The 25,662-nt window shown below is 36.4% G+C and overlaps 2 protein-coding genes across 33 annotated transcripts in view; one reads left to right on the forward strand and one right to left on the reverse strand.

Moving 5' to 3' along the window:
* Positions 1–25,662, forward strand: part of caska (calcium/calmodulin-dependent serine protein kinase a) — a 165,758-nt gene that overhangs the window by 125,610 nt on the left and 14,486 nt on the right. For 4 of the 32 annotated variants that reach the window (XM_084421436.1, XM_084421409.1, XM_084421414.1 and 1 more), the window contains exons 6-20: positions 4,644–4,746; positions 5,245–5,423; positions 5,735–5,857; positions 6,163–6,246; positions 6,486–6,585; positions 7,704–7,721; positions 7,836–7,957; positions 10,012–10,089; positions 14,135–14,215; positions 19,874–20,062; positions 20,398–20,476; positions 20,899–20,984; positions 22,067–22,135; positions 22,850–22,918; positions 24,426–24,461. In XM_084421436.1, coding sequence (XP_084277562.1) covers positions 4,644–4,746; positions 5,245–5,423; positions 5,735–5,857; positions 6,163–6,246; positions 6,486–6,585; positions 7,704–7,721; positions 7,836–7,957; positions 10,012–10,089; positions 14,135–14,215; positions 19,874–20,062; positions 20,398–20,476; positions 20,899–20,984; positions 22,067–22,135; positions 22,850–22,918; positions 24,426–24,461 — 1,416 coding nt within the window. Of the gene's footprint in view, positions 1–4,643; positions 4,747–5,244; positions 5,424–5,734; positions 5,858–6,162; positions 6,247–6,485; positions 6,586–7,703; positions 7,722–7,835; positions 7,958–10,011; positions 10,090–13,539; positions 13,588–14,134; positions 14,216–19,873; positions 20,063–20,397; positions 20,477–20,898; positions 20,985–22,066; positions 22,136–22,849; positions 22,919–24,425; positions 24,462–25,662 lie in introns of all 32 variants that reach the window. The other 28 variants (XM_084421406.1, XM_084421428.1, XM_084421434.1 and 25 more) reach the window with 16 other exon arrangements.
* Positions 1,384–3,967, reverse strand: gpr34b (G protein-coupled receptor 34b). The gene is made up of 2 exons (XM_084420812.1): positions 3,871–3,967; positions 1,384–3,773 (listed from the first exon to the last, which is right to left on the reverse strand). The coding sequence occupies exon 2, from the start codon at positions 3,749–3,751 to the stop codon at positions 2,672–2,674; it is 1,080 nt and encodes a 359-aa protein (XP_084276938.1). The 5' UTR covers positions 3,752–3,773; positions 3,871–3,967; the 3' UTR covers positions 1,384–2,671.

Below are 25,662 nucleotides of genomic sequence, written 5' to 3' on the forward strand. Positions count from 1 at the left end.
TTCTCAGTGTTTTAACACTAGGGGGCACCCAAAGATCTGTGCTACTCTTTCTGCATGTTAAACCCCTGGTGCATTTCTCATGATATGGTCTAATATATAGCACATGACATTGTGTCAGTTTAATTATATATATATATACACATACATACATACATACATACATACATACATACATATACATACAGTGGTGGTCAGAATTAATGGCACCCCTGGTAAATATGATTAAAAATGGCTGTAAAAAAAATAAATCTGCATTGTTTATCCTTTTGAGCCTTCATTAAACAAATTCTAGAGCCCACTGCTTAGACACATCTTAAAAGTCTTGAAATTATAAAACATAGCATAACTATTATGCCATTAAATTAAATAATCTAAATAATTTAATTATATGCTTATTTTATTTGTTATACTAATATTGAAGCAGTGCAAACACAATTACAAGAATGGATTAAATTGATTAATATTACCTAACACTTTACAATAAGGTTCAGTTTGTAAACCTTAATTGATGCATTAAGTATCATTAACTAAAATTATTACACGGCTCTGTGGAATACTTGATTCTGATTGGTCAATCGCGCCATCCAGCGGTATGTTATTCCTCAATAACAACCGCTGAAAACAAATAACACAGGCTCATCCGGGTTACGGAAGTCAGCAGCGCTATACACGTTTTGCGTTTGGTGAGCTAATAAAATATTAAAATTCAGTCAAATCAATATTTTATGCAGTTATTTAATTATGTCTTCCAGTATCGTGGACTCGCTCTCGTTTCATACAAATGCAGCTGATGCCATATTGCGACTATTGTTTTGTACACTGTTGGATAAGATAAAACAAACAGGTACAATTTTAAAAGAGTTTTATCTTATATCAATTTCTCTTATCCCCATAATTATATATGTGGCGAAGTGCTGTGTAATAAGTGGTATGACTGTAACGTATCCCTTAATTGTCCGTCTAGTTTGACCTTGCCGCGCTATCAACTGCTCTCTCCGCGGAAGCTTTGCGTTTAAAGACCTTATAAAATATTTCGACTCAGATCAATAATTTGTGTCTGATTATTTACTTATGTGGCAAGTAGCCGTGTAATAAGTGGGATAATGTACATCCAGCTGGTTGTTATCTCAGAATAAACCCAGACAGGGTGATCAGGACCCCGACGCGAAGCGGGGGGTACATTATAGCTTAATGATCATTTTTATATATACTAATTAGGGCTGCGAGCGATAATTTTTTAAAATCTAATTAATTACATGATGTGCCATTTAATTAATCTAATTAATTGCATTTCAAATTTGGCTGAGAAATAACCTCCAAAAGATAATTTGAAGTCATTATTGTGTTAAATCAGAAAAAGCATCAAATAAACATTACAAAAGGTAGCTTTAGAAACATGTTTTATTTGATTCAACTTAGAGATTAGTACACATAAACCTTTAGACTAAAATGGCCATGATTTTTTCAGAAGCTGCATCTGAATTGGAATTAAGATATATTACAGACCAAAGCAGTTTGATTACCAACATTCTTCAAAATATCTTCATTTATGTTCCACAAAAGAAAGAAAATCATTCAGTTTTGAAATGACGCAAGGGTGGGTAAATGTAAATAAACAGAATTAAATTTTTTGGGCAAACTGTCCCCCAAATTTTTTTTTTAATGAAGTGAAACTCTAAATTAGAAAGTAAAACTGTGGTAAATGTCTAAATAAGTAAGTCATTGAGTCATTGATTCATTCATTCGATTCGTCTTAAACGGCTGATTCATTCAGGAATGACGTAAAATGGCTCTCTTTATGAAGGGGCTATTGAATCTGCTTCACCCGATTGATTCGCTCAAAACACATTGTTCGGAGATGCACAACAGTTCTGCTCTGGCTTTATAGGTAATATTTTCATTGCCAAAATTGAGCAAAAACAAACAATATTGTGTCTAAAATATCACACAATATTAACTTCTTATTTTTTGAACTGTTGAATAAAATCAATATCACATTTGCACTAGAGCTAGTCGGGACAAAAACAGCACTTGTGTGATATTGCTCTCGTCATTGATACTGCTTAACGGTTACCTATTAGCTTATCATATGATTTAAATATGAGACAAAAACTCATTTTTGCCCTGAAATCTTGAATTTTAAGGCCATTCTAACGACTTCCTGTAGGCTACATATTAATAGTGAGTTGTCGATCTGCTTTGTTCGTCACCAATCAACTGTTTGAAATGTAAGATGACCTACGTAGGTCTGGGGTGGGGCGGGTGAGTTAAATGCGCTAATCATTTCATTCACGTAGCCTAATTATTTTATAACTAATTCAATTAACACGTTAAATCGACAGCCCTAATACTAATACATTTGTAACACTTCAAGCTACATAAATTAAAATGAATTCATGTATAATGAACAAAAATGTATTAACAATGAACAATAGTTCACTTAAAATTTTTTTTTAAATGTTTCATACATGCTTTAACAATGTTCATTGTTAGTTCATGATGCAATAAACAATGTTAAAGTATTGAACCTTGTTGTAAAGTGTAACTTTTTTTTTTTTATAAAAGTGTTTTCGATGGTTAACAAAAGGGAAACTCACACTGTTCACAACATAGAACTGTTTCCTTTAACTTTGCTGTGCCTTTGGACATGGTTCATATGTTTAATGAACTCTCATTGCACCTCATGCTCCTGGGCGTCTGTCATAGGCACATCTACACTAATTTTTGGCTGTTCTTGAGGAGTGTCACTAGAACTCATCAGTCCTTTGGTGATTTGCTGACAGAAGCGATTACAGATGATTTTCAGCATCATTTTGCGAATAGAACTACACAACAAAAAGTACATGACTGGATCCAGACAGCTATTAAGTGCAGATAGTAGTAGAACTACTTCATTGGTTTTATCCAACACATTTATCCTGTTGCAAGATGTGTCAGTTTCCATCTGTGACATAATATAGAAAATCCTCACTGAGTGGTAGGGCACAAAACATATTGTGAAGAGGAAGAGCACGAAGAAGGATTTCCATGCTGTTTTGTTATACTTGACTGCGTTTGGGAAATCTGGGTTCTTTCTGGAGGCTGTAAGGAGCTTCATTCCGATCCTTCCATAGGAGATTACCAACGCACCATAGACCACCCAAAATATACCCACGATGGCAAAGTTGAAATAGGCTTTCCATTTGGATTTTTGCAGTTTTTTATATTGGAAGCAGTGTTGGGGTTCATCATTATCTGGAGTCTGGACAATAAGTGGCATAACTGCAGCAAGTGACACAGTCCAGATGACACAGCAGAGAAGTACACTCCACCGGCTCTGCAGAAACACCCGCCTACAGGATGCCCTCTGGAACTTCAAGAAACGGTCTACACTTATGAAGCCCAGTAAGACTATACTTATGTACATGTTCATGTAAAAGATGTTACCCACTATCCTGCACAGTAATGACGGCAGCACCCACTGGTCATGGTTGGAATGGTACACCACTCGGAAAGGCAGGCATATCACAAGAAGTAAGTCAGCCAGAGCCAAGTTAATGAGAAAAATGCGAACAGAGTTTTTCTTTGGATGTACTCGCAGAAACACCCAAAGAGCTAGCAGGTTTCCAGCCAACCCGAACAGGAAGATGAGTGCGTACAAAATAGCCAGCGGAACCTGCAAGCTGGTGTTGTCCATCTGGCAGTCTTGCTGGGGGATTTTTGACATGCTGGTCGGTGACGCTTTGGGGAAGTTTTGAAGATTGTTGCTCATCTTTGCATGTGCATAATCAAATCTTAGAAAGACAAACAGATGTCATTATAATACTAATTATAATAGTTTGCATTGAACTAAATCTCTGATGTGTACTAGGTAATTGGAGAGTAACTTGCCTTGTTAATTCTGTCCATCAGAAAACTTGAGTTTCATGTTGAATGTCTCTGTCTAATCTCTCTTCAGAACTGTATTTGCAAACTTCCTCGGTTAACTTACCGCAAAGCACAGCTGTGCACCAATCAGTATTAACACTTTAAAAGGGGGAAGAGCTTGTCTCAAAACCACATTTCAACTCCACCTCAGTTTTCGTGACCTCAGATATATTAGGCCTGCTGAACAATGTTGAAATGATATTTAATCAATTTAAAATATTTAATTGTGATTATATCATCTTATTTTTACATTGTTTTACTAATGGGTGATATTCCACTTGTTGAGATTTGATGAAAATACAAAATACAAATTATGATTCATACTTTTTATTTTCATTTTATTTCCTTCAAATTGACAAAACAGGACATTCCATTTTACAAATATAGGTGTTCATTATGTTCATCAAACCCCCTCCATTACCCACCCATCTAACATGTGGCAGTCATCATTATGTGTAAATTGATGGAATAAATCCACAAAAAAAGCAAACTATTGAACCTATAATTGAAACAATACTTTTGTTAAATATTTTGTCTGGATTTTGTTTAAATAAACATTTTCTTTCTTTCTTCACTGTTTATTGATGAATTAGTTTTCAGAAATCACTCAGAATCACATTACATATTTAATTAATCGCAATGTGTCTTCACTTCCCTTGACTTTCAATGTCAATTCCAGTGTGGTTTGTACAACAGAGTAACTATCTTTTTTGTCTTTTCTTTCTTTTTCACTGCAGCCTCATTGTGTGTTGCTGGCATCGAAGGAGAACTCTGCTCCAGTGAAACTGGGTGGCTTCGGTGTGGCTATACAGTTGGGAGAGTCCGGATTAGTGGCTGGAGGTACTTGGAAAAACCCTGTTTAAACTTGTAACATACAGCACATGGACATTTCATGTGTACTCTACCTGCAAACTAGAGGCGTCAGTGACTCATGCATTGAGAAGCTTCTGATCAACATTATTCATATGAAAAAGCATGTAATTGAAGTTAAATGAAGCATGAACTACACAAAGCAATAACAATCCTATTTTCATTATATTGGCTTGAAGAACTGAAACTCATCAGAATTTTAATATAGTAGTTCCTTATTTTATCCTACAAAACCATTTAGGATATAATAACTCTTACTCATTGTCACTTCATAAATTGGGTCTTAAATTTCGAATCATTCAGGCAATGATTTTATCCTGATCCATGAGCTCTTTGTCACTACTGCTGTTTGTGAGTGACAGTATATGCATGATTGTGCTGCTTGATTGTTTAAATCTTGTATCAGCGACAGCTCTTTTGCATGTATTTGAATGGATGCTCACACGTGACATGTTGTCTGTGCCACAGGCCGGGTGGGCACTCCGCACTTCATGGCCCCTGAGGTGGTGAAAAGAGAACCCTATGGGAAACCTGTGGATGTTTGGGGCTGTGGTGTCATTCTCTTCATCCTGCTGAGTGGCTGCCTGCCCTTCTATGGCACCAAAGAACGCCTGTTTGAAGCAATCATTAAAGGAAAATACAAGGTAGTAGTTTAATAGCATAGTCCGTCAAGACATGCTGGAAATATCTTTAAGGCCTTCAAAAGGGGCTGAAGTCAGGCTAATAAAAGCGGCAACATATACTGATTTGTTTAAGGGCTTAGATTATGAGGTAAGAAACCTGAAGTCAGTTACTTTTTACACATAAATCACTTTAGTCCATTAGTATCAAGTGTCATTATTGTCCGTGGAAATGTTGGCAGATTCTGAGCATTGATTCTGGCACCATCACCATTTTGGTGGAAAAGTTGCATCAGAGGAACTGGGTTTGTCCATTTATGTATACGTGTGCTTTGCAGATGAACCCACGGCAGTGGGGCCACATCTCAGAGAGTGCCAAAGACCTGGTTCGTCGTATGCTGATGCTGGACCCTGCCGAGAGGATCACAGTGTATGAAGCTCTCAACCACCCCTGGCTCAAGGTATCAACATAACTCAAGAAATATCTGCTTACTGATCTTACAGAGTTTTATTATTGTTGTTGTTGTTGCTATTGTTGTTTTAATTAATAATACTATTAAAACCATACAAACTGTATGCATTATATACTAATTATATATTATTTTTCAGCATTGTTTTATTAATATGCTTTATTATATGGGTTTTTTTTTTTTGCATTTGTGTTCATATAGATTTACATATGTTTCTGCAATAATTTATGGACTTAAGTTGCCCTTCTTTAATGAGATGAATAAGCACCATTTGAAGTGTGTGTGTTTCCTGTTAGGAGAGAGACCGCTATGCCTACAAAATCCACCTTCTTGAAACAGTCGAGCAGCTGAGGAAGTTCAATGCCAGGAGGAAGCTAAAAGTGAGTTATTGACACTTTAGAGTCTGCGTATTGTTTTAGCAACTGCTCTTGTGCATGATTCATGTTCTTCAGTGTAATATAAAGACCACAAATAAATAATAAGTAGGGCAGCCACATTGTACTATGTGCATTGCACTGTGAAAGTAAAAAGGATAGAAATACATGTTTAGAGGGGAATGTCAGCTAAATTCAGTTGTTGCCAAATATGCAGAGTTAATCTCATCTGTACGGCTTCACAGGGTGCAGTGCTCGCCGCAGTCTCAAGTCACAAGTTCAACTCTTTCTATGGTGACCCACCTGAAGAACTGCCTGACTTCTCTGAGGACCCTACTTCATCAGGTACTACAGCAACCAGCAGAGATGCAACATGAGCTCCCACTCACTTCCTGAACTGATGTTTTTTGTGCTGAATTATCCTTCTGGTTACTTTGATGTTATCTGCAGACAGAGAGAAAGAAATTAAGCTTATTGGTAACTTGCTAAGAAAAGCATCATGGTCATTATTGCGCACAATTTAGGGATTTGAACCAATCTCTAAGTGTCAGTAAGCGTTAGTTCACCCAAAAATTCTGTCATTAATTACTCAACCTCATGTCATTCCAAATCAAATACTTTTGTTCATATTCAGAACACAAATTAAGATATTTTTAATAAAGTCTGAGCGATTTCTGTCCGTACATAGACAGCTACGCAACTACCACTTTGGCACTTCAAAAAGTTCATAAAGAGATCGTAAAACGAATCCACATGAATTGAGTGGTTTAGTCCAAATTCTCCGAAGACACGATCAGTTTCTACGCTCAACAGATTGAATTTAGGCTTTTATTCACATATAAACATTCATCAACACACATCCGTTATGATCAATGGAAGCTCAAGCATGTTTGCTTGATGTGAATTGTGATTGTGATTGTGCATACGAGAATGAACCAATGAGGTTCATTCTCGTATGTTAAACAACACATTTGAGCTTCCACAAGAACCGATGAGGTTCATTCTTTTGCGTAAAGCAGGTTCAGTTGAGCTTCTGTTTATGTTCGCTGATCAATGTTTATATGTGAATAAAAGCTTGAATTCAATCGTTCATCATTATAAAGCGATTCTGTCTCTTTAGAAAATTTGGATTAAACCACTCAATTCATTTGGATTTGTTTTATGATCACTCTATGAACTTTTTGAAGTGTCAAAGTGGTAGTTGCGTAGCTGTCAATGGAGAGATTTTATTAAGATATTATTAAAAATATCTTAATTTGTGTTCTGAACATATCCCCTCCTAAGATATACTGGGAATTTCATTTGAATGTGCATTGTGCATTTGTAAGTAGTTATTCACAAACTGATTGTTTTATGTGCGCACTTAAGAGTGTGGGTGAATCCTAGCTCTAATCACATGACAATTCATCTCTGTATTGTTGAAGTAATATTTGTTGCTTGTTTCTATGCTGGCCACCCTGCAGGACTACTAGCTGCAGAAAGTAGGTGTCGCTGTCTGTCCCTTTACGAAGTCTTGATTCTTTCAAATCAAGTTACTTTTCCTGGGTATCTGAAGGTCATGGTGTTTGCTCGCTTGTGTTTGTGTGCATGTAAAGGGGCTGTGTCTCAAGTGCTGGACAGTTTGGAGGAGATCCATGCACTGACAGACTGCAGTGAGAAAGACCTGGACTTTCTACACAGCGTCTTCCAGGACCATCACCTCCACACATTGCTTGATGTAAGAGACTGTACTATACAGGCAAATATACATATACACACCCCATACAATTTAAAAACTTTAAAGTAAATGTCACATTAGGATTTTCTTCTTTCTTTCTTGCTTTTGATGAGTCGGCAACAACCTAGTCTCGGCCTCGGATCATTCACAGACCTTCTGATGCATATTGCACATAAAAATGGCTAGAGTTCACTGAGATTGCAGTTCCAGTCTGGTTAACTGGCTTTGTGCAATTTCTGGGGATCTCAGGGTGCTAGATTGTTAGCTAGATTATTATTTTTAAAACATTTATTTTACCTTTGCCTTCATCTAATGTTGAATTCAATGAACACAGTAAATCATTTTATAACACTGTTAAGTGTGAATCTCAATGATTATCCATTTTTCATACTGTATAATATAATGTTGTGATGCCTAAATTCACTTGTAGCATTTAACACAACTGATTTGAACTATTAGCCATAGTAAGTTTGGCTATGCTATAACCTGTGTAAACAGGTTGGATTTGGTTTCTTGACATTTAACAAATCATCTTACAGTATATTCATTGCTGGCACAGCCCCGGAGGAGTGATTTGTGGGTAATTGCACACAAGTAGTAGTTCAGGATTTGTTCTTGGTGACTTCCACAATGGGCTGCTAACAGCCTACAATCTTGATCATTACTCTTCCACTACCCAAACAAAAAGCCATCCATGCCACAGATATCAATTTACTTGATATCATTGGCCAGAACTAACTTGTAGTTTCTTTTCTGGCTACCACAGCTGATCAGACAATAAATGTCAGTAGACCAATTTCAGAATTTTTGTTTGTTTTAGAACTCAATGGACTTTGTTCATGCATTGTTCTTTGTTCATTCATTGCAAGCACACACGCTGCATTGCCTCGGCACACACACACACGTGCACTTGTGTCTTTTAGTATTATGGCATTATGCACATTTTTGTGTGTGTGAATAAGTGCAGCTGTGGACTCTCTTCCCAGTCTCTATATTTGTGTGTGTGTGTCTGTATACCAAGGCCTCTATAGAGAGGCATACAGCTTGGTACAACCCAGTGTGGATGATAGGGTCTGTCTCCATAGCCACAGGCCAGAGGAAAGCAGAGAGGAGGGCTCTGTGGGTAAGATTATCACCAGGAGGGTGTGAATGCATGTCGTCCCATTGAGAACTCAACTCCTACCCTGAATAGGGAGGGAAACAATAGCACCTATTGTCAACCTCCGTGCTTTTTTTACTGTTGTGGCTCCAGCAGTATCTGTGTATCAGAAGAGTTACTCCAGACTTTGCCATCATCTCCATTCAAGCTCTGAGTGTAACTCTACCTTCATGAAACAGAGGACAGAGGGGTTAAGATCCTATCAGGACCAACTTTGCCTGGAGTTTAACTTCGGTTTTGGTTGTTTTTTCTTTGGCTGTGGTGAGTAACCTGTGAGATATTTTCATATGTGTTGTTGCTGGAGGTGTTGCAACGTTTGCTCAATGCTACCCTTAAACTCAGCTAAAACTGTATGTGTGAAAGATTGTGAAATATAGATAAAGAATGGATATCCTGTGCACTCTAAAAAGTATGTAGTAGAGGTGTGATCCTGGCCGTGAAATGGCTTTGCAGGACGCGAGGGTTGACACTCGAGCTAAGCCACTGAAGAATCACATATTAACAGATTTTTACAAAAATATTTAAATGCAAATAACTCACAGCATACTGCAGCTGATTCAGATGCGCAGAATAATGTACCTGTAGGCATGACCTCTGGAGACATGGAAAACATCTGTTAATGCAATTACAGCTGTTCATCACTGGAATACATTTTAAAAAAGTATTTAATTATTTGTCTTTTTTATTAACATATTGCTTGAAAAACTGTAGCCTGTTACATGCAATAGAGCTGCTCAGTTGTGATGACAATTTGCAGGCCCCTAAGAAAAGCAGCAGTGTCAGTGAAATGTTATTGTTTGTGAGGGTTAACCTCTTATTGTTTTTCCTCTACTCAAAAAGCAAAAGGAGCCAAGGAGTCTTCTGATTATTGTTCTGTCCATTTTCACTGTTTCAGCTATACGACAAGATAAACACCAAGTCTTCACCGCAAATCCGGAATCCTGCAAGTGACGCAGTATCGAGAGCCAAAGAGGTGAGTGCAGGCTACAGTAATGGAAAGATGCTGTTGTAGTAGCAAATAAAACATTATGAGGTACAGAGAGGTTCCTAGCACAAGTTTAATTACCTTCATTGTAGTTTTTGACTTGTTTGTCAGTAAAAATTAAAATAAACTCTACCAGGACAAATTTTTTCTACTTTTATGCACAACCTGTCCATTTCAGAAAAGATGCAGTTTAATGCCTCTTTTCAATTTCTTCGACAAGAAAGTATGTTAATGTGACTCAGGACTTAGAATAATATTTAGATGATTTGAATGTGTTAATTCAGAATGACATTTTAAATATTTAATAGAATTAATCAGAATATTTTGGTGTATGTTTGTCCTCCTTTTTTTAACAACTATTCTGTCTAGCTTATATTTCCATTTTAATACAGCTCATATGGATATTCAGAAATGGCTCACTGCATGACCTCACACCTTGGCTTTCCTAGAAACTGAATTTCCTCACTGCATATTTCTATCATGGTTTTTTCCACTTCTGCTTTGTGGCTTTTTTCGTTACGAATTTCTTCAAAATTAATTTGTGACACTTGAAGTGAGCTGAATTTTCATATTATAACTGAAAGCTGATAACATGGTAAAAAACACATTATGGCTTGGTTCGTATACATTTTGTTAAAATTAAATTTATTTTACCGATGAGGGTCTCACACATTTTAGCTTTTCAAATAGCAAATCCGTTTTAGTAATTTTATACCGTCTCTGTTCATATCTGTTATTTAGAAAGCACCATGTGACAGACATTCATGTAATTTTATATAGTTTAACAAAAGGCCTCAACCAGAGGCCTGTTTTGTAGTCAGTGCCTCTTAGAATTTTTTTTTATCTCAGTGTATGATTTATGTGACATTTACAGATCCCTAGTTGTCTATTGCTTGTGTGAACATATGACTGTTTTCTTCCTGGTGAATTAGAATGCATTCAAACCAGCTGCAGTCAAAAAATCAAAAGTGAATGTGTGTTTTGCTTTTACCTACGGAGTAGACTAGAAAAAAAAAAATTTAATAATGACTGTGTGGATTTGGACAAAGCAGCTGTTTTATAGCCATTGATATGTAAGTGCAGAAGATTATCATTGAGATCACAGAGACTGACATGACGCTTCTCAATTTACCTGAAAGTAAATTTGAGAAAGTGAACATGCATTTAGCTTGGTGATCTTATCGGGCTGTATGTTTGATGTGTGGTTATGTCTGTGTGGTTTCCTCACTGTTGGCTGAAGCGTTTGCTCTCTTCATTTGCACAGAAACTGTTAAAATCCTCACAATTAACACAAATAGACAGTAAATAGTTATGCTAATGGTTCTATTTTGTTCTTAACACACTAAATGAAGTTTAACTATCCATTAACCACAATATCCAGTAACTTTACGAGCATTCAAAAGAAAAAAAATCCCTTGCTGGCTCTAAAGACATAAAAGACATTGATATAGTATTTCTTATAAACAGCTGATGTTAATGAGGTCAGGTGGGCAGGAAAGATAAAGTCAAGGTAATGCAGTCTAAAATGTAGCACTTTAATTAATTTAATTCAATGTAATAAATATTATGGGAATAATAGGAAGTGATGATGGATTTTTTAACATCCTCATCTAAATTCACTCTATCTATTTGGTTAATGCATATTATTGATTTTTAGGGCTGCCCCCGAATAAAAAAAATTCTAGTCGACAAGTAGTTGTTCATTTAAGCGAATAGTTGACTTAAATTAATTACTTAAATATTACTTTATAATAAATTAGCCCGCAAGCACACGCTTATCATTTGCCACAGCGCACTAGGAAAAGTAATGATTCTGAATTTGTCCGAATTTTTTTTTTTTTTTTTAGTCAGTGTCGGCTACAAAGATGAATTTGACGTTTCATACGGATTACGTAGTCAGAGAATATTTGTTTTCAAATTTGATTGGTTAATTTAAAAGTAGCCATTTCAAGCTTGCTATATACATATAGTATATGTCTGTGAGGCATGTATATATGCTTGTGTGAGTATTGGTATCGGATCATTTTTGTGGCACGCTCCAGAAAGACGTACACAGAGACAGAGATGGCAGAAAGTGCATCCTGTTTGTTCTTTTTATTTTACTAAAGCTCGAGTTTTGTTGTAATTTTGAGTGCACACAAATACAAGTAGACACAGTTTTAAATGATGTATTAGTCTATTTTAAGTTAATTTCGCTGTTATCAGGAAAAATGCAAATGATCTCCGCATGAATACTGGGATATGCGCACATTTATCTAGGATAACATTTGAACGAGCGGCCATGTAAGGTGGCTAACATTAGGCTGCTACTTACATGTTTCAAATGATAAGCCATATTTGAGGTTGATGAATGAAAGGCGAACATTTTGATTTCCAAATTTGGTCAATTAAGACTAACGTGTAGTCGACTATTAGGGGGCAGCCCTATTGATCTTATTGTCAATGATTCATCTATGTACATATGTGAACATTTTTCTTATTTTTTTATTTCTTTTTACTAAATGTTCCAGTGAAACGACAGACTTCTCTCTGGTGATGTATGTCAGACTTCTCCAATCATTTAGTTAGCTTAAACATGCCACTCCACAACCGACTGCAAGCTCACATTTATTTAGATATTCTTTACAATAGAGAAGAAAAGATCTGTTGCCGCTTCCATTACATCTCGACTTTAAACTGCTGTTTTAGGAGTGGAGTAGTCCCCCATTCAGTTCAATTTTTTCTTGAAGTAAAATGGGTTGCGAATGCTGCTGACTTGAAGTTAGTGAACCAAAACTGATAATGTCTTATCATATATTATTTGCGTCAACTGGAGCTTTCTGAATATGTCAACGAATCCTAACTTGATGCTATCTGATAAGCTTGATCAAAAAGATGTGTTAAACAGATTTTCATTTTCAGGTTCCCATAATGAGATTAAAGTAATCTTAGTTTGGATAGTTAAAACCATCTGCATTCTCTACGATAAAAATAGTAAGTTTCAAACAAGTCTTGATGGTTGCTTCTGGTCTTAATCTATAGTTTGATGGCCTCCCTCAGTGGTTCTCTTAGTCTTGACTCCTCTAAAACCAGTCCCTTCTTCTCAGTCACAAGTCACACAACCTATAAAGCTCAACTACTTCCTTTAGTATTGCACATCAAAAAGGAACTCAGGCTGACTGGTGATTAAAGAGCTGTGCTCTCGAATAACCCTCCTTGGCCTCTTGCTTGTGATCACTGGCAGTGGTGAAATGCTTAAGGATTATCCTCTTTGTATTGCTTAGAGCCAGCGGGGCGGAAACTAACCCATCACCTCTCACTGTTTTCCTGAGCGACTGAATCTTGCGGAGACGGCGAAATGCCTACCTCCAAAATTCAGCCTTCGACTCTGCTGCTTCTTACATAGACTATATGTATCAAATGTTATAAAACTCTCCTGTGTGTGTCTCTCATGCTAAGACCTCCGCTGAAGACGGGTCGAGCTCGGCTTTGAAACATCTGGAATATGTAAGCTGCAGACATTTTCCCAATCTTATGTCCACTTTTTTTTACCACTCTTGTAGAACATGTGGAAATTTCTAGCTACACGGATTCTTGTAAATGTCTGAGCTTTACATTTAGTGATGTTGACTGGCAGATGGGTTTACACATTGATTAGAGCTCATTAGAGATGATTAGTGTGGTTTCAAAAGACGTTCAGGTTCCGGCGCTCAGAAGCATTCAGCGGGGAGTTGTGACATATCTGCAGTACTGTGCCAAATCACCCCCTTCCCACCTGACCCGTCCCACCCCGCCAATAGAAGGGCCAAATGAGTCCAGACAGCAGTGCTTATTGGTCACATGGGGTTTAAGGGTCATGCCAGAAATTTGTGTGTGTGTGTGTCAGTTCTGATATATGGTGTGTGGGGTCTCAGCAGTCCAGCTCAAAGTTGTGTTGCAGTGTATGAGATTAAAAAGCCTACGTCAGATATAGCATCTTTACTCACCTAAAGAGATATACTTAGCGTGGAGATGACAGCCTGAGGTAAAGCCTGATGACTCTGTCTGTCTGTAGGTACTGGAGGAGATTTCATGCTACCCGGAGAATGCAGATGCTAAAGAACTGAGACGGATCCTATCCCAGCCCCATTTCATGGTGAGTCACAGCAACACAGCTCGAATTCTTTTGATAATCTCTTTGCAAAAACACCTCAACAAATCAATATGAAATCAAAATTGTATAACCCTATTTACTTTCCTTAATGCACGTTCTGGTCTTGTTATAAATGAATTATTGGTCCATGTTATTCTTTGTAATATTTAATCAACACGTAACCTTCCTCTTCCTGATGTCATTTAGGCTATTGGATAATGGTAGCCAATAGCCACATTTCTATTTAGTAATTATTACACTAAACTAATACTTTTATTCAGCAAGGACACATTAAATTGACAAAAAATGACAGTAAATAAATATATGCTGTTTTGTTTTTTTTAGCTTTCTATTCATCAAAGAATCCTGAAAAATATGTTGCACAGTTTCCACAAAAATATTAAGCGGCACAACTGTTTTTTAACAATGTTAATATTTAAGAGTTTTTTGATCACCAAACCAACATATTAGATTGATTTCTGAAGGATCATGTGACACTGAAGGCTGGAGTAATGACTGCTGAAAATTCAGCTTTGCCATCACAGGAATTTTTAAAATATAAACGAACATTTTAAAATATATTAAAATAGAAAAAATATAAATATTTAAATTGCAACATTTCACAGTACTACTGTGAGAGAGCTTAGGAGGCTTCCTTCAAAAACATTAACACATCTTACTGACCCAAAACTTTTTAATTGCAGTGTATGTTGCATTACGAAAGTAAAATGGTTTGTGAACGTCATTTCATATTGGCTGTAAGGATCTCAAGCCTATCCTTATTATAATATTAGCATTAGAGAGCACTGCTTACATCATGAAGTACAGTTAAACAGCAAAAGTGGAGTCTTCAAGTTTACTTAAATTTCAGTCAGCAATCTATCTTTCAGAGATTTTTTAGAGCACTTGTACTTAGTCTTTATGAGGTAAATATGTTTATTCAGCATGTTGTCAGCAGACTTATTTCACCATCTCAGTCTTTGCAATCCTTTTCTGCAATCTTCTATAATCAATGAGATATTCGTCAGTTGTGTTCAGAGCATTATTCTCAGCTGGACAAACAACCTCATGACAGATGAAGCAGAGAGTTTGCCCTTTGCCCTTCAAACCGAATGTTTGTGAGGGTTTCGCTGATTAAAGATCCCTCCACTTTTTACACAGAAAACATGTTTTAACTCTTAGAAGTGAAAATATCCTCCCCAGTTCAAAAAGACCTTTTTTTGAAACGTTAATATCAGGTAATTCTACAGGTTTACCTTTCAATCAGGGAGGGATAGTGAGGGTGAGAATTGTTGGTGAGATTAAAAGTAAAAAAGTGTAGGAAAATCTGATTCTTCAAAGTGTGTGAGATAAGTGATGTGTCATGGAACACTGAGCGAGACTGATTAAATTAATCTGGCATAATCCAGGCTGCAAGGGACTTATTTGGGGGCTTTTTGCAATGTTTTTACTTCCACTTGAACTGGGGATTTAGTACAGAACTGAGAGAAATAAAGAGGGAACGGTTGCTTTCAAAAGTCAAAAAGAGCTCATGCATGAAAAAAGCGAGACTTAGGTGATCACCAACTCCGTCAGCAGGATCCAGAGTGTGTGTGTGTGTGTGGGTGCGGGGGAAGAGATAAAATGCAAGAGAGGAGGGAGGCACCATCAGGTACTAGCTGTAGAATTCCAGCATGACCTTGCCCTCGATACTTTTCTCACAGTCTCATAATTCCACACAAGATGGTAGTGTCAGATGAGCTGGCAAGAAAAGAGACAAAGTTTGTGGTGCTTATTATTATGAATTAATTTGGTTAGGCTCTGCACACTTTAAGGAAGGCAAACAGTCATAAATAGTTCAAACGTGCATGGTCTGTAAGATCCACTTTTTTAAACTAAATGAATACAATAAATTGATCAAATGTGACTGTTTTACATTGATGCAAAAATATATTCTATTCTAATCTAATCTATTATTATGGTTTCCACAAGAATATTAAGCAGCAGACCTGATTTCAACAACGATAAGTAGAATTGTTTTTTGAGCAGCAAATCAGCATATTAGAATGATTTCTGAAGGATCATGTGACACTGAAGACTGGAGTAATGATTGCTGAAAAATCAGCTTTGCCATCACAGGAATATATTAAATTTTATTTTAAATTGTAATAATATTTCAAAAGATTACTGTTTTGTCTTTTTGATCAAATAAATACAGCCTGGTTGAGAAATAAGAGACTTCTTTGAAAGAAAATCTTTGAGTCCAAACAACAGTAGTGTTCATTTCTCAAGAAAACATGAGTGGTGCTTGCACAACTCGCCTCCTTGATTGATTACCAAGACATTGCTCTGTGATTGCTAATGTGATCTGAGTGGATTTTAGTGCATTACTATCTGCTTGTTAGTGTGTTCTGAGTGTTTACTAGCTGGTTGCTTACTAGCAAGCCCTTACTAAGAAGGTTTGTCAACTTTTGAGCTCAGCTTGGAGTGAGATTCGATTCATGTGATTCAATTTCGATCACGACTCAGAGTCAATATCAATACATTTTTTATATACATGGGTTACAAAAGGGCTAAAGGCGCACCTCTGTAAAAGGCGCATTGATTTTATTATCCTCTAAACCACTAGATGGCACAAAACTTGCCTCATAAAGATCATAACAATATTATATTAATCATATCATATAGTAAAATATTTATTGTTACTGTGCACTGTAAAAAAATTGTTGGTTTAACTTTTAAGTAAGTTACCTGGTTACCTTAATTAAAAGAAGTTCATTGTAATGAAAAAATGTAGTTAATACATTGAATGATATTGGTTTAGTAAATAGAAACTCAAAATATTATGTTATTTAAACAACATTAATAATCTAAGTTGATTTGACAAAAGATAAGTTGTGATAAATCATGACAATAAATTTACAGTGTTCTGTAACGCCATATTACATTTTTATGGGATCATCTTCAAAGCTTTCAGAGTGTATAGTTTTTAAATATTTATTTTAATATATGTTGATTGAACAAACATAAATTGTACAAAGTTTGCTGAAGTTTTGAAAAAATCTTATGCAAAACATATATATACAGTGCCCTCCACAATTAATGGCACCCCTGGTAAATATGATCAAAATAGGCTGTAAAAAATAAATCTGCATCGTTTATCCTTTTGATCTTTCATTCAAAAAATTTGCAAAATTCTAACCTTTCATTTAAGTAAAAGAATTGAATGTGGGGGGGGGAATCACATTATGAAATAAACGTTTTTCTCCAAAACACGTTGGCCACAATTATTGGCACCCTTTTATTAAATACTCTTTGCAATCTCCTTTTGACAAGATACCAGCTCTGAGTCTTCCCCTATAATGCCTGATGAGTTTGGAGAACACCTGACAAGAGATCAGAGACCATTCCTCCATACAGAATCTCTCCAGATCCTTCAGATTCCCAGATCCATGTTTGTGCTTCTTCTCTTCAGTTCAGCCCACTCATCAGGTCAGGGGACTGGGACGGTCATGGCAGAAGCTTCATTTTGTGCTCCGCAACAAATTTTTGTGTTGATTTTGATGTTTGTTTTGGATCGTTGTCCTGATGGAAGATCCAACCACGGCCCATTATAAGATTTCTAGCAGAAGCCCCCCGGGTTTGATTTTTTATCTGTTGATATTTGATAGAATCCACGATGCCATGTATCTGAACAAGAAGTCCAGGACCTCCAGCAGAAAAATATGCCCACAACATTAAAGATCCAACAGTATATTAAATTGTACACATGGGGTACTTTTTATCCTTGTGTTCACCAAACCCATCTAGTGTGTTTGCTGCCAAAAAGCTATTTTTTTTAGTCTCATCTGACCACAGAACCCTGTGCCGTTTGAAGTTCCAGTCATGTCTGACAATTAAATTTGCTGGAGTTTGTTTTTGGAGGAGCGAGGAGGATTTTTCTTGAAACCCTCCCAAACAACATGTGGGGATGTAGGTTTTCTGACCCCAAGACTCAACTAATCTCTGCAATTGATCCTTGAAGAGTCTTTGGCCACTCAAACTTTCATCCTCGCCGTGCATTAAGACAGTATAGACACACGTCCTCTTCCTGGCAGATTTGTAACATCTTTAGTTGATTGGAACTTCTTAATTATTGCCCTGATGGTCAAAATGGGGATTTTCAATTCTTTAGCTATTGTCTTACAGCCACTTTCTATTTTGTGAAGTTCAACAATCTTTTGCTACGCATCAGAACTATATTCTGCGGTTTTACTTATTGTGATGGATGATTAAGGGGATTTGGCCTTTGTGTTTCCTCATATTTAAACTCCTGTGAAACACGAAGTCATAGCTGGACAGTTTCATGTTCCTAGTCACCCTGGTGTACTAAAAAAGGTAAATATTAATGGGATATACTTCAGAGATATTTTACTCGTAAAAAATTCTAGGGGTGCCAATAATTGTGGCCAACGTGTTTTGGAGAAAAACATTTATTTCATAATGTGATTTCCCCCCACTTTCAATTCTTTTACTTCAATGAAAGGTTAGAATTTTGCAAATTTTTTGAATGAAAGATCAAAAGGATAAACGATGCAGATTTATTTTTTACAGCCAGTTTTGATCATATTTACCAGGGGTGCCATTAATTGTGGAGGGCACTGTATTGTATATATATTTGTATCAATAATGGGGACTTTTTGACCCATTCTGGTGACCGTTTTACCTCCAGAGTGGGGTAAAAGGCCCCCCTCACCACCTTGTACATTTACACTATTTTTATACAAAACAAACCACTTTAATAATTTATTTTCCCACAAAATGTTTTAAAACAATCAATGTTCAATTAAAACCTAGGCCTATCGATTTTTCTGCAATCATATTGATAAGCACATGTTCTATTTAGCCCCATTGTACCCTGCCCTACATGTTCATTTTTCTCAAAGAAAAGAAAAAAAAAACTTTCTCAACTAATGTTGTAAACTATACAGAGAACCCTTTCAGCTGATATTGTTATTAAATGTTCATTTACAACTGATTTGTATATTGCAAATGTAAGGTGTTCTTATAATAATACTTTTATAATAATAATGTTATAATACTAACTTCTTTTTAATGGTTTTAGAGAAAAGAAAATTAATATGTATTATAGTCCTTTTTCTTTGCAAAATGCTCCTCTCTAGAGTTCATTTTTCTCGCTAACTGTACAGTCTATGGCCACTGAATGACTTTTCTGAGGTAAATGTAACGTTATGTGGCAAGACATGACACATTTCAGTAAGTTGTACTGGTTCTTTCAACATACCTTCTGAAGTTCATTTATTTGTATTTTGTGCTGTAACAAATAGTACTAAAAAGTAGGCCTAAGAGATGATCGGTTCAAGTGCGCTCCCGCTTCACTTGATCTGTCTACATCGCTATAGCAATCTGTCACGCCAGATTGAAAGCGCCAAAACGGTATTTATTGTTTGAATTTTGTAATAAAACTTAAGTTATACAGCCCAGACTTTTTGTGATTTAGAGCATTGTCTGTGTCCTCTTTGCTCCATGATGTTTTTTAACTGCGTGAGAAAATGGAATAGTGGTGTTAGAGCATGAGAACAGTGCCAATTGCGTGACTCTCACGCTGAATATACCTCCAGTCTATGAGATTTTGTTGTTTGTGTGTGTGTCATATATCTCTCTCTATTACTTTCTTTCAAGGCCTTACTTCAGACACATGATGTTGTGGCACATGAGGTGTACAGTGACGAGGCACTGAGGGTCACTCCACCACCTACATCACCATACCTCAACGGAGACTCACCTGAAAGCACGAACGGAGACATGGACATAGAGAATGTCACACGGGTGCGCCTTGTTCAGTTCCAGAAGAACACAGACGAACCAATGGTATGAATGCTTAACTTTACATGTACACATATATAAACTTATATGTCTAGCATATATGCCTAGCATGAACATGAGAACAGTTTCTCTTGTAGTTAGAGTAGCTATCATAGCTACTCTTTAAATTTTAGAGTTTTTGATCCCTTCACTTTCTAAGTGCAAACACTAGCTCTGCACATTAAATATCCTGTGTTGTGAGATTCTGCATGCATTTTGCCACGCTGAGCTGATCGTGTTGTTGATTAAGTTCTCACAGTCGTTACAGTTTATATCCACTTCCTGAAAGTTTGACATTCTCATCAATGTGGCTTCAAATGAGTTTGTGGGCTCTGTTTCAGGGCATCACGTTGAAAATGAACGACCTGAACCATTGCATTGTGGCAAGAATAATGCATGGAGGAATGATCCACAGACAAGGTACATGCACCAGAACAGATCCCCCCTTAAAACCTGGTAGTCTTTAAAAATTCACCCCACACTGCTACATACACTGCAGCCACTTCTATATTTTTATATTTCCATAAACACTTGATAAATTAATAGGAATGATATGCAACCCATGCTGCTTCAAAACAGACCCCTCAATACACATTTCTACATGGCAAGCTTGAGAGTGTGTGCCGTTACCTCGTGAAGGGCAGATAGCACAATCTCTTGGAACTTGGCAGCAGTGTAACACTGACGTACAGGCCTTACCCACTTGCCAAACAAACACATGCCATCATCAAGCAGGACAATCTCACGAAGTGAAAGTAGTCAAGATAGATATCAAATTATGAAGACTGTAATATTACCGCCATTTATTAACACGTGTAATGTCTCACTTTGTCACAAATCAGGAACTTTACACATTGGAGACGAGATCAGAGAGATCAACGGCATAAGTGTAGCAAATCAAACGGTGGAGCAGCTTCAGAAGATGCTTGTGAGTGGGAACAACCTTTTTTTAAGCTATGGTTTTCTTTAAAGGAATAGTTTACCCAACCATTTAAATTGTTACCATTTACTCACACTCATGTTGTTTGAACTATGATGAGGGTTTTTTTTCATTGAACACAAATGGAGTTATCTAGCAAAATGTCCAGACTGCCAGACCTCAACCACTGATGACTTAGAGTAGATTTTGTTCTTTTTCTAAAGGTGGTCCATTCGACTGTAAGTGCCCTGCAAAGTGGACTTCACAGGTTAAATAAGATAATATACACTTCTAATATAACCAAATTGCATTCCTTTTTATATTAAACATCGTAACAGACACTTATCACTCAGTTTAGCACTTTCAAATATAAAATATAAAAAAATTATATTTATTAGTTAAATGATAAAGGTATTTACTTAAATACACATGGATGTCATGTCTATTACACAAATGTATGGTAAATTATATTTATTTACGTTTATTTTTATTTATTTTTTATGTCATCATACCTTAAAAATCTGCATGAAGCAGAAGTTGCGAGCATCTTTTCTTCCCTATTGAGCCTTTCATATGAGTTAGATGGCTTTTTGATTGAGGAAAAAAATGTAGTTTTTTCATTAAAGATTAAGAGGGCACGTTATTTAAAAACAATGATGTGCATGGATACATTTACATATAGTAATAAACACTGCTATATTCCATAAAAATAAGAATTGTAAATTTTTATTTCATGGTGACTTGTCTGTTTGATGACATCGCAGGGTGTTCCAAATGAACATGTTTTGTCAAGTGAGGTGAACTTTAACAGATATTACATGCTCAGTGAGTGGAGAGCAGTCTAGAAATCAGTCTGTCGATCTGAACACTGCTTAACACAAAGCTACTGTTTGTATTGTCTACTTTTTTCCATTTGTGTTCCTTTGAAGTAAGAAAATCATATGGATTTGGAACAACATGAAGATGAGTAGATGACACATTTTCATTTGAGTCTCTTAAACAGGCATTAAACTTTACCACCATTGTCCAGACATAATCCAGTAAAATGTACCTTTTTTAATAATTAGCTTTTTGTTTTTTTCTATTGACAGCGAGAAATGAGAGGCAGCATCACCTTTAAGATTGTGCCCAGCTACCGCACGCAGCAGTCGTCCTGTGAGGTAACGGCCTCTGTGGCCTTTGCACTCTCTTCTGCTCTGTGTCTCTGCCAGTCTCCTCTCTCCGCAGTGCTGTCGTGGCCTTGTGTGGTGGGGTTTGATTGCCGTGGACTCTTGTGTGACTAACTGCCTGCCTGATGGCTGCGTGTTAACGCTTTTCTCCCCAAAAGCCTCCATCCTGCCGGACCAAAAGGCCCGGTTCAGACACTACCGCACACCAATTTCACAACCAAGATACCGGAACCCTCCCTTACATATTACCAATTTTGAGAGGAGTTTAGATGTATAATGTGAGAATGTTTCACAGTCTGACAGTGTTGCAGCATTATTCACAATTTATAAAGTTAATCTGTACCGTATTGCATACAGATAAATATTTCTCATAAAACTCCCCTTCCATATCACACGATTCCTCATTTCTAAACACATGTTGGCATTAAAGAGGTCAGATTTCACTTTAAATCTCTCTGGGAAGATGTTTTACACCAAGTTGTGTTGGCCCCCCCTCTTGTGGGAAGCTGCAATATGGCCTGATGTTCACAACATATTTCCCTTTGCAACAATAACATTACTATGCTTTAAAAATGTCCATTTAATAACTTTCATCTCAAGCAAATCTTTTGGTTTCCCTTACATGATGTCCCCAATTTCTTACCGCAGTGTTGGCCTAGTGTCCGTTTGCTCTGCTGTTTCGCTGACCTTTATATCTTATTACAGAAAGAATCCCCCTCCACCTCCAGACAGTCCCCTGCTAATGGCCATTCCAGCCTTAACAGTTCTATCTTGGTAAGGATCCCAGGCAACCTCAAATAACGACTCCCCTTCCCTCCCCCCAACAATCTCCTAATGTTGTTTGTGATTATTTCACCCAATTCTTGCAATCATACCCTCTTAATTTGCACTAGATGTTATTAAATCTGTTTAATGTCCAGTTTTATGGTATTTTTTGTTTTCCCAGTTTGTTTTTATGTTTCACTAGAATTTTTTTTTGACAGTCTCAATAAACACAAACACAACGACTGAACAAGACCGCAAGTAACATCCATTGAACATAGTTTGCTAGATTCCGTTATCTCAGTTCACAAATTGGTGTGCTCTGTGCTGCTGTAAATCACTCTGACTGTCAGTGTTAATACTGTTTCTGTAAACACTGTACATCCACTGAAGGGGAGTGTTATGTACAGTGAATGTGGGATCTACTATAGTTGTTTGTAATTAAATATCCCCATGAGTTAATATCAGTGATCTATAGCCTAATTGCAGACAGTGAGCACAATGATTAGGCAAAACTCTATGGAGGCATGCGAAGGATTCCTAGCATCAATTTTTATTGCATGCATACTTCTAACAAAATCCAGTGAGATCTGCATTAGCCCGGTATATGAACTAGGGGTGGGCGATACAGACGTTGACACAATAAATCTATAGAAAATAGAAATTTTCTTATATTTTACTGCTGGCCTGGTAATGACATTAAAAAGAATGGATCAAGTTTGGAAAAAGTTTAGGAAAGTGGAAAAAGGTTTCCTGTCATGTATTCTTTGGGATATATTCCTAAAAATTATTCTAAGCAGAAGAAATATTTGTAATCAATATTTAGTCATACAAATATAATAATAAAGTATTTAAGTATTAAGTGTGTATATATATATATATATATATATATATATATATATATTTATATTTATATTTATATTTATATATTTATTTATATTTATTTATTTATTTATAATAAATATATAACTAATAAGTTATTTAATTATTTAATTTAAATTTTAAATGAATAATAATAATTCGTTAAATGTGTGATAAACCTTCCTTTACTTTGGACATGGTTTTAAGTCTTAAAACCAGTAATATTTAAATAAATTCATTAAAAAAAAAAACCAGATTTTGTAAGAATAACATGATATAAATGTTTTCTAATATCGCTCATCCCTGATATGGACCCAGTGGGACCCTCTTGGTGTTCTTAATAGTGGAGAGTTAATCTCCACCTCATGAACATGCTTGAATGGAGTGTGGTGCTAAAGCTGCTTGCTTGCTCCTTGCTTTCTTGTGCGTTGCTGTTGCAAGATTTACCTTCAACAGCCGACCTTCTCTTTTAACATACGCATACACATAAAATGAAGAAACTTTTGTCATCCTCCCCTGTGGAGTTAGCATTGTCTCCTCTCAACCAGATTTTTTGTTACGTTTTGTCTTTTTATTGTTAACGTCTTTCATGAGTCAAAGTCTGCCTTTCCTCTGTAAATGGTCAGTCTCTATTTCACTGCTGGGCTTTGCTTTACAGGACTTGCCATCAACCATCCAGCCAAAAGGACGCCAGGTGAATAGAGCATTCCTCAGTCTTCTTAGCCTCCTCTATTGACTTTCCATTTTGCTTTTGTGCTTGAGATTGAATGAACAAGAAGTTAGTGATTCACTGCTATTAACACCCTACTTTCTTAATCAGTTCTTGCACTAACACCATTCACTACATCTCACTGCATAATTGAGTTGCTCTGCAGACAGACTGGTTGTAGTGTTATTGCATTGTATTTACACTATAACAAGATTGCAAATGCAGAGGTCTTATTAATTATGTTGTTTTAGTGACTACTAAAAAAGTTTAAATAAATGTATAATTTTAACATACATTTTTAGTCTTACAAGTGGGTTATTCTATGCGTTAGCAGCACAACAGTTGGGAAAATGTCTAAAACAACCATTAAGATTTGAAATAAATGTAATAAATTAGTAGCATTTTATCTGTACTCTTCTTAAAAATAAATAAGTGAATTATTCATGTGTTGTGACGAATAACCTCACAGACAATTGATTACACTAAAGACTGTAACAGCTAAGAGATCAATAATAGAAAATAACAGTTTTCTTAAAAAGACCCAATTTATCCAACTTTTTGTCAACAATAAACAAATTAAATTTTGTCAACAGCATGTCAACAATAAAACTTGCTAATGTTTCACTTTTTTTTTTTTTTAAATGAGTAACTCCACATAAACCATAAAACACCGGCCCAACTATCATTCTGTCCCTGTTGGACTTTATTAAAGAAGTGAATCAATCAAGTTTTTCAAATTGTTGTGTCTGTCCTGATCGAACCCTATGCAGTTTTATGCTTTTCTACTGGCTCTGGGCTACAGAGTGGTGTGTGTATCCTTTCACATCTCAACTAGATTACCCTGTAAATCAACAAAGCAGACGATGAGGGATGAAAGAGCTCATCCCAATTTGTTCTCCTTATCTCTAGTCCTCACCTTGAGTAACTGTGTCCTAATAGGATGAGAAGTAGAAAGGAAGATAGGCGATCAGCAGAGGGCGCCATCTGCCAGCACAAGCACATCTGTGTTGGTTGAAGTGCGTCACCGAGTGCTTCAAATTATTCACTATATTACAAGTGATGATAACACAGTGATGTGAATGAAATCTCCACCCTGCTTTGTTCCTTTATGTCGACCCATAACTTTTCTGAATGTTAGCTTTCGTAGCTGCATTCTTCATCTCCCCAACCCCTGCTCACAGTGCCA

This window comes from Rutilus rutilus (genome assembly GCF_951802725.1).
Source record: "Rutilus rutilus genome assembly, chromosome: 10".
Taxonomy (NCBI): Eukaryota; Metazoa; Chordata; class Actinopteri; order Cypriniformes; family Leuciscidae; genus Rutilus; species Rutilus rutilus.